Source organism: Pinus tabuliformis, chromosome 1_1 (assembly GCF_031772625.1).
Source record: "Pinus tabuliformis cultivar Carrire ecotype Pingquan chromosome 1_1, CPIR1, whole genome shotgun sequence".
NCBI lineage: Eukaryota > Viridiplantae > Streptophyta > Pinopsida > Pinales > Pinaceae > Pinus > Pinus tabuliformis.
In genome coordinates, this window is record NC_142297.1 from 793,666,887 (window position 1) to 793,677,256 (window position 10,370).

The window sequence follows — 10,370 nt, forward strand, 5'->3', positions numbered from 1 at the left end:
TGTTGCAGTTTCCACTTCGCCTTCACATGAATCTGTTTCCCCGCCTGCGCATCATCTTCATATTGTTACTACCATTACTTCTGTCGATCCAACCACCCATGAATCTGTTTGCCTGTCGGCGCTGCATCCTCATATTATCCATGGATCCATCCACTCATGCAGATTGTAATGACACAACTCCTCATATATTTCCTTCCGTCGATCTACCTTCCTACATGTGCATCATCATAATATTTCTGGCCATCCGTCCATTCGTTAAGACTCTACTGTCGAAAACACACAACTGTCCGTCATGGTACACCGCCTTATGCATCATCGGCAGCCTTCTCTGCCTCGACTTCTTATGACGTGTTCATAAATTATAGAGTTCCGGACCTTAAACACACTTTGGCCCTCTCTCTCTACCATACCCTTCAATCCCAGGGATTGAGAGTCTTTCTTGACCAGACCGAAATGGTTGTTGGACGCAACATTCTTGATCAAATAGTAGCAGCTACTAGTGTGGCCTCTGTTCATATAGTCCTACTCTCTCCAAATGATGCAGAATCGGCTTTTTGTCTTGATGAACTCGTCCTCATCGTAAATTCTGGCGCCATCATTATTCCTGTATTTTACGACGTTGACCCTTGTCAACTCGTGTGCAAGGGCAAATATAAAAGTGGAGCATACGATAAGGCCCTTCGCGCGCACGAAGAAACGCAGCAATACGACAGCAAAAGAATTCAGCAGTGGAAACATGCTCTTGCTCAGGTTGCAAATATTAGCGGACTGGAGCGGAAGGCATTTAATGGGTGAGCATCATAACTTTTACTCTGTTGGATTAGTGGGTACATGGTAAATTAGGTAATAGGTGCTCCTCTCACTAATAATGTTACCCTCTAGATATGAGTATAGGGAACTCGAACTCTTGCAGAAGGTCGTGCAGGATGTGTTGAAATTTTTTCCAAACCCACCGGCTGCAATTGCATGTGAACGACGCTGGAGCACCCTTGGCATCGCTGAAATTGCTAACAGCGAACATCGTGATTGGCTGTCCAGAAAATCATGAATACATCAGTGGAGGAATTATACTTCGCTATTTTATTGCTTATGCTGGGATATGTCAACAAGTTTTATACCTGTCTTATAAATTTATTTCTATATCAATTTTTTTAAATAGTGTTTTTATGCTGATAGATTTGAAATAGGTTTCCAAAAGTAAATATATTGTAACAAATTTTAAAATCAAAGAATTATGGAATGTTGGGAATTTTTTTGTTTTTATTGGCTAGTTTACTTGAGCGATCACAAGAATACCACAGGGATGCTTGAATTGTTTTTCTCAAAGAAAATCATCTCTTTGGGTATTTTTTTTTTTCCAAAAGAAATTATCCTCTCTTAACATGAGGGTAGAGTCAATACAAGAACATTTAAGTATAGTTATTACATCAATCTTTCTGATCACCATGTTATTTTTAAGGAATTGAGCTCAGAGAATATAATAATTATTTTTCCCGATCATTTCAGTTAATTTTATTGATAATGTTTTAATACTATGTTAATGGTAGTAGCTATGTCTATTTTAAAATAATGTTTCAAATTTTTAATTTAATTATCAATAAATAGTAAGTGGAAGTTAGGAATTTAATCTACATATAATATTCTAGAATATTTTTGGTAGTATAGAAAAATCAAGGTTTAGATTTATTTCTAAAGAAATTATGCCTTTTCTTTCCCTTTATATTAAATTTATTCATTAAAAAAATGATATACAAACAAGTATCTTATGAAATGAGTTATGGTTTTTTGACATGTGATATTAATAAACCATGCTATTGACCCATGATATTGTAATAAAGTCTATTTACAAATTTAAAATCTCTATGATATGCTTTTTCTAAGGAAAAAGAAAATAATCTCTATGATAAATTGGGAAAGAATCTATATAGTTAAAAAATTTGTTACAAGTATTTTTAAATGTATATATGTGAAACTTATGTATAAATTTTGTTTATCAATAATGATTATTATTATTTTAAATAAAGCTATAGTTAGTTAATTCTTATTATGTATTAATTTTGTTTATCAATAATGATTATTATTATTTTAAATAAAGCTATAATTAGTTAATTCTTATTATAATTAGTTTGCTCTTTAGTACATACAGACATAGGCAGTCAAGCTTCAAGGCTTAATATATGTGGATTGGGTAAAGAGTTCATCTGACAGGAAGAGCACACCAGGGGGAATCTTCAATATTGGGTCAACAATAGTTTCTTGGTACAATAGGAACTAGAGATCAGTTGCACTCAGTTCAACAGAAGAAGAGTACATGGTTGCTAGTCAAGCAACTTGTGAGGCTATTTGAATGAGAAAGATCCTTGTTGGGTTATTTGGTCAACAGATGGATCCTACAATAATTTATTGTGACAATCAGAGTTTTATCAAACTCTATGAGAATCTCATTTTTCATGATCGGTCCAAGCATATCGACATATGGTATCACCATCTACAAGATTGTGTGTACAGGAGAATCATGTTGCTGGAGTACATTCCTATAGAGAAACATGATGCATATATTTTGACAAAGGCATTATCAAGATGAAAATTCGAGTTTCATAGAGGCAAGATTAGGGTAACAGATAATATCTATCTTGTTGAGAGGGAGTGTTGACAATGAAATAAGAAAATCCTAATTTAATTTTTTTCCTTGAATTAAATTAGGAATAAAATTGTAATTCCACATCACAAGACAAATTGTACGAGTTAACTAAGTTAAATTGACTTCTTTGGCTTAGTTAATTCGAGTTGAGAGTTTAACTTGAGTCATGTAGAGTGTCTCTTACATTATAGGAGCTTTGGTTGAGTTTATTTTGAGTTGTAATTAATTAATTCAGTTTAACTAAGTTAAATTCATTTAAACTAGTTCCAATTGATGGAGCAACTAGTACAAGTTTAGATAGTGGGGTGTTGCTTCATGTGGTGAACCAATTAACTGATGATTCAATCATAAATAACTCATGCATCTCAGATATGAGAGTTACCCAGTTGATATTGGAGTTCAGGGACAATGTACTATTAGTTGTATAATCATCTGAATTGTACAGGTGGTTCATACAGTCAAAAGAAGGCCTATGAGAATTGCACAATTCCAATTGAGGAATTTCCTAATTAAGAGGAGATAATTCCCAAGGAAACAACACAAGGAAATAGGGACTCGGGCAAGCCAAAATTTGGTTAAGTATTGGCTTGGGCTTGACTAAGAAGCTGTGAGATAGATAAAGATTTTGCATAGGTTTTTTGAGCTTGAGAAAAGCGTTGTAATATTATCATATTTTCTGAATAATGCAATATACATATAGCATGGGTTTTTAGCTGTGGCTTTCCCCAGGAAATCATTGTGTAATGTGTTGATTGAATTCTTTCTCTTATACACTTTGCGATTTCGCGATCATTTAATTGTTTTCGTTGATGAGTAGAGTAGATTCAAGTCTACTACTTTAGTAAATTATGATTAGCAATTTGAATCTACAAGGAATTTATACATGGAGAATATTGGCATGTGCATGAATCATCCTCATCAAAAGGGAAAAATCAAGGACATTCACAACATCCAATAGGCCACTATTCTGAATGATGCATGAACAATTAGTTATATTTATGTTGCATTGGAAGACTATTGTAAAGATGACCAATCAACAATGGTTGAAGTTGAAAGAAAGATTCCCAAGAGATACATTTCCATTTTATAATATTTGGAATTTAGTCATAGTTATATCACTTTGAAATTCATTGAAGCCTATGCTCTTAAGAAATGTAGGCATGGTAAGTCATGGTTAGCCTAGCTATCCATTGAGACGAGGAGAAAGGTTTGTGAAATGGTGGAGGATTGTCCATAAATCTAAATGGACTCTTTGTATAGGAAAATGAATATTTTTCCACTTGGTTCTTATGATGCCATGATTAGCATTGATTGGTTGGAAGCACACTTGTTGAAATTGATTGATACATAAGAATCTTGATTGTATTGATGAAGATGAAAATTGAAAAATAGTAAGAGGCATCCCAAATGCAATATCTATTCGGTAGATTTTAACCTTGTAGCTAAAGAAATGTTTTAGGAAAGGATGCTAATTATATCCAACACATAATTGTCTAGATCTTGAAGATTATTTCGTATATGGAGACTTTAATGATATATTAATGGTTAAAGTGTGAGAGCGTTTTCCAAAGAGGGACATCTTGATCTTGTATTTGCAGCTACACAATCGCCCTAGACTCCTTGTATTATGAGCACCTCATAATTATTAGAATGAAAATGAGATTCCAAGAGTTGTTGGGAAAGGGGTACATTGGAAAAGTGTGCCTCTTGGGGATTGTATTATTTGTAAAAAAAGGATGGAGCTCTTAGATAGTGTATTTACTAAAAGTATTAAAATGCCATTTCATCAACCATGGCCTCTTTCCAGAGTTTTCCATCCTCTGAATCTACTGCTTCCTTCACAGTTCTGGGATCATCATCAGTAATAGATAAAACAAAATTTGAACAGAAAGCAGATGGACTATACCTTTCTGGCTACCTTCTTTCTCGAACTAATCTTCTCACACCCGGAGTTTGTGGCTCTTCATCTTCTGATTCCTCCTCTGCTATAGATTCTGACTCTTCCTCCTTTAGCTTAAACTCTATCTTCTCAGGTTCCTTTGGTTCGACTTTATGTTTAATAACATATTTCACCTCTCTAAACACCACATCTTGGCTGTACACAACCTTCCTTGTTACTAGGTTCCAAATCTTATAACCCTTTAAACCATCCTTATACCTAATAAAGATGCACTTTTCAGACTTACTATCCAACCTGGTTCTTTTCTCCTTTGGAACATGTACATATGCATCTCATCCAAATACCCTCAGATGTGAAAGAGGAGGTTTCTTACCAGTCCATTCCTCTTGTGGAGTCTTATCTTCCAATGTTGATGAAGGTGATCTATTGACCAGGTAACATGCAGTCTCCACCACCTCTGCCTAGAATTCTCGTCCTAACCCGGCACCACTGAGCATGATTCTTGCCCTTTCCATCAACATCTTGTTCATTCTTTCTGCAACTCCATTTTTATGAGGTGTATATGGAGTAGTATTCTACTGTGCTATACCACACTTCTTACGACATTCTTCAAATTACTTACTACAAAACTCTCCACCATTATCTGTCCTCAACACCTTTATCTTCTTCTCTGTTTGTTTTTCCACTAGAGCCTTAAATTCTTTAAACCTATCAAAGACTTCAGATTTCTTCTTAAGGAAATATATCCATGTATTCCTTGAGAAGTCATCTATAAATGATACATAGTACACAGACTTACCCAGTGATGGAACCTTCATAGGTCCAAACACATCACTGTGCACAAGTTCTAATATATGTTTCACCCTCTTACCATCAGAGGGGAAACTCACCCGATTTTGCTTCCCATATACATAATTTTCACAGAAATCAAAATCCAGAGATCTATTACTCATACCTTCTACCATACCTTTACCATGAAGTATTCAAAGGCCCTTCTCTCCAATATATCCAAGCCTTTGATGCCACAGCATGGTCTTCTCTCCAAAGACCACTAGATTTTTTACTCCACTTTCAGGAACCACGGAACTGTTACACCCATCAATAACAGTGTTACCTTATAGCTTGTACAAAGTTCCAATCCGAACTCCCTGCATCAATACCAGTGCTCCCCGAACCATTTTGTAGGTATCCTTCTCGAACACTGTTTTTACACCTGCATCATCCAGCTTGCTTACAAAAATTAGATTTCTAGCCAATGCAGGAATATGCAGAACAGGTGGAAGTGTTCTAACCCTTCCACCTTGAAAATTCAACTTTAATTTTCCACAACCAATGATACTAGCCTTCCTATCATCCCCCAAGAAGACATCACCACCATCATATTTCTCATACTCGCAGAGCCACTCTCTATGGGGAGTGAAGTGAAAGGATGCACCTAAGTCAATCAACCATGCCTCATGATCTACATGTGTACTTGAAGAAGCCAAGTATACATCCCCACCTTCATCTGTGGTGTTTTTTGCCTCTGCAGAAGGAGCATCATCAGATCCCTTTCCTTTGTCAAGAGCTTTAGATTTATAGTCCCTTTTGTAGTGCCCTTCCTTTCCACATTTCCAGCACACCACCTTTACAGGTTTTCCTAGATATTTATATCTCCCTCTAGATTTAGATCTCCCACTCAATGACTTATTTTTGTTTTTGTTCTGGGACCATACTCGTACAGACAAGGCATCACCATTCTAGCTCTCCATATTTTTCTGTCTCATCTCCTCTGTCAGAAAGGATGAGACTATTTCATCAAACTACAAGGCAATTGCATTGCTACCTATTACAATAACCAGACTATCCCACGAATCTGGTAGATAAAACAACAAATTGATGCACTTATATTCATCTAAATTTTTAATATCAACAAATAATAACTGACTCACCACAGTATTAAATGCATTCAGATGTTCTGTCTCTGATCTCCATCTTTCATCCTCAGGTTATACACCTTTTTCCGTAGGAATAGTTTATTCACCAGAGACTTAGATTGGTATAAAGTCCCTAACTTTTCCCACAAAGCCTTCGCCGCAGCTTCTCCTGATGCATTCAGCAATACTGAATGTGAGACACACAATCATATTGTGCTCTTTTCCTTCTGATCCAACTTCTTCCATTCTTCATCGGACACTCTCGTTGGTTTAGTACCCGGATCTACTATGATCCAATGATCTTTATCCCCCAATAGATACTCCATCTTGAGTTTCCACAACTCAAAACTCTGACCATTAAATTTCTTGATCTCTATCTTTCCACTACTCGCCATTTTCTTTCACCACCATAATCGATCTCACAGATCTCCCACTGAACAGGGTCTAGCACAGGCCCGTGCTAAACCCCTCAACAATAAAGGCGTCCCCTTGAAGCCAACACATCTCTGATACCAAATGTAGGTTTTAACCTCGTACAGAAATTAAACAATGCGAGAGCATAACACATAAAACACATATACACAGAGATTTTCCCCTGGATCCCAAAACCGGGACTACCAGATTGATTTTTCATTATGTTCCTTTCAATGTTACAATACATATTTATACATGCCGAAGCATCCAATACCATGGACAGAAAACCATCACGTCCAAAACCATGGACCGAAAACCATCACGTCCAAAACCATGTGAAAAATTCATGCACAAAACCATAGGTAGGTCCGCCCAACCTAATATAGGGTCCAAAAACAAAATTTTCCGGGGCGCTACCCTGGACACCATAGAGTGGGGTTACCTGCACCCCTTAAACCCCCTGTGACCCCCCATGCTACGCAATCAGCGCAACGAAGGGGCGGCTCCATCCCCCTTCTAACCCCCCAGTTAACTACGTTGGCTAGTCGTGGAAAGAATATAACACAACCCAACAGAGTGGACCATAATAGCCCTCTTTACATTTCTAGGAAGAATCAGATAAGTACTCTACAAAGGTTCTTTAACTATCTGAAGATATCATTATTGGAATAGTTGCTAAAATAAAATATATATACATGGGTATTGTTTTGTACCAAAGAATTATTGTTAAAAAATAAATAGTTTTTCTTTGCATAGGTAACCATAATTTGGAAGTAAAGTTGCAGCAATGGTGAGAATAAAGCACCGGTAAGAGGTTCAAGCCTAAACAAAAACTTTGTTGGTCTAAATATTGGTAGGAACAAAATACCATTAAAACAAAAAGGAAATCTTTTCTTTTCTATGCATGAATAATGGGCATAAACAAATGATGTATGATATATGTATCCAGAATTATGGCATAGGAAAGTGTCTACAGATGAATGATACTTAAGTAGTTAATTTTTAGAGAAAGAAAAATACACACGATATAAAAAAATGGGTTAGACACCATGGCGAGTGTGCTTCACCGATGTCAGTCCCAGAATCAAACTAATTCTTATTGTAAGGGAAGGGTAGGAAAGACCCATTACAGGTCCAGTATGTCACCCTGTACTATAAACAAATATTGATGAAACATGTGTATAAAACATGAATCACATACAAAATTAGTGTTATCACTTAGTCTCACCCATTGCAAAACAAAAGAGAAATAAAAACAACTCTGAGACCCATTACAGGTCCAGTATGTCACCCTGTACCATAAAGAAATATTGATGGAACATGTGTATAAAATATGAATCACATACATAATGAGTGTTCTCACTTAGTCTAACTCGTTGCAAAACAAAAGAGTAAGAGAAACAACTCTGTATCTAATTAAGTAAGACCATGAACAAGCAATTCACAACATAACATAACATAAAAATTCCATTGGAAAAATAGAAGGAAACCCTTCATGAGAAAAGACTCATGTTATATAACTCAAAAATTGGAAAGGAAACTTCATGAATATCAAGTATACAACTTAGCTTTCGACTAATAAATTATTTGAACAAATTGTAACACCCTCTTCCCATGTCTATCCAAGTAAACAAACAACTGGGTCACCTTAAGGAAGTGGAATTGATGAAAACACACCATACAAACCTTCCACATCGGCAACAGGACTCCCAAAAACCATCCCAACCTCTCTTGTAACCATCCCTGGGTCCCGATGAGTTTTTTAACCATTAAACTCCCAGACGCTCCCTTGATATGGGCATGCATGCATCTAGGAGGCTCTAGACGTTCCCACAACATAGGTATGCATGTGTCCAGGGACTTTTCTTCCCAGTTTTGTGCATGTATCTCTGGGATTTGAGCCATTTTTTCAAGCTTAGAGCCCAGGTAACTACCCAGAACTAAATGACACCTTCAGAAAAAAAATATAACAATGCAGTACTGATAAAAATGCAATTACTTGAACAAGGGCTTGACTAGACCCTTACTAGCCATGACAAGAATTTCATCAAACATGTCACAAATATCTAATCTACAGGTTTAAAAAACAGATCTGAGCATAGGGGTCTCATACTCATATGAGAATCACTAAGAAGCATTTTTGGCTCAACACATTAGCTTCAGTTTCATCTATTAGGCCATAGATACATTGTTCAATCGTTTACAATTAAAAGCATGATGAGATGCATACATAGCTAATGTCATAATACATGTTCATAACCAACATAATAGCAACATAAATACCAAGGAAACAATAGCCATATAATACATATATAAACCAATATAATACTCAAGAAATAATAGGGAGAAATAGCCTCATATTAATGATGTAATGGAAAACCAGTTGTGGGATTTCCATGAACCACCCAACCGTAGACATGGCTGAGCCAAATCTCTCCTCAGCTAATCACCCCCGTGCCATATTCCAAGAATGAATGTGGGCTCTCATAAAACACATCAATCAAAACCATCCAAGGCTTCCAGAGGCCAAACCACCTCAACCCATCCAACAGTGATTCCACCTCATGGTTAGACGTCACAAAACCATCACCATATTGGTCTCTACCTAAGCCTTCCAAGGCTCCAAAGTGTTTGTTACAACCAAGGCTTCCAGGACTAGTAACTCAACCCACAGCTATCATCGGACTTTTAGAGATTTTTTCCAACCAGGGCTTCTAGGACTAGTAACTCAACCCACCAAGGGTTTCTAGAGCATTTTTCCAACCAAGGCTTTCAGAACTAGTAACTCGACCCAAGCTGTTATAGGGCTTCTAGAGTGTTTTTCCAACCAGGGCTTCCATGAACTAGTAACTCAACCCAAGCTAAAGGAAACATGAGAACCAACCAAAAAAACAAATAAATGAACCCACAACACCATGGCTATCTAGGAAATGGAAAGGCTAGGCAAATCCACTATTAATCTAGGAAATCCTCCATGTCAGTGATAGATCATGACCAATAAACCACATGCATATGCCATGCATGCCAAAACTAGTGAGGAAAACATACATGCAACTCGGTACTTGCAAGAAAACCCCATTGTAGTTGTTGATCTTGATGTCCTCTTACGCTTTCCTGCTCTTCTTTTTCCTTCTTGCTCCAAAACTCCAAGTATGCAACACTCTCCAAGAGTGTTCCAAGAAAACTCTTATTGTCCAAGAGTATGAGAGAGAGAATAGAGAGAGAACATCAAAATGAAATTGAAAAAAAGTCAATGAACTGATCCTTAGAAGCTTTTTTAATAATGAGGCCTCTATTTTCTTCATTTTCCATTATTTTCCTTCATTCTTCTCCTCACATGCAACATGTGACCTTTCACCCCCCTTTCTCTTAATTTCCATTATTTTCATAAATAAATTTGCCAAAATGCCACTTTTCCTTTCCAAAGCCTTTGCCATTGCCTTTTCCAATTTCCTTAGCCATTAATCAATCACAAATGATCCCCATCGCTATGTTTTTT

General features: G+C 36.6%; 1 protein-coding gene across 1 annotated transcript; it reads left to right on the plus strand.

The window, feature by feature from the left end:
- Positions 1 to 453: 453 nt before the first annotated feature.
- Positions 454 to 1,048, plus strand: LOC149216388 (disease resistance protein Roq1-like). Its single transcript, XM_089389933.1, has 2 exons — positions 454 to 791; positions 895 to 1,048. Exons 1-2 carry the CDS (start codon positions 454 to 456, stop codon positions 1,046 to 1,048), a joined length of 492 nt encoding a protein of 163 aa, XP_089246059.1.
- The last annotated feature ends 9,322 nt before the right edge of the window (positions 1,049 to 10,370 follow it).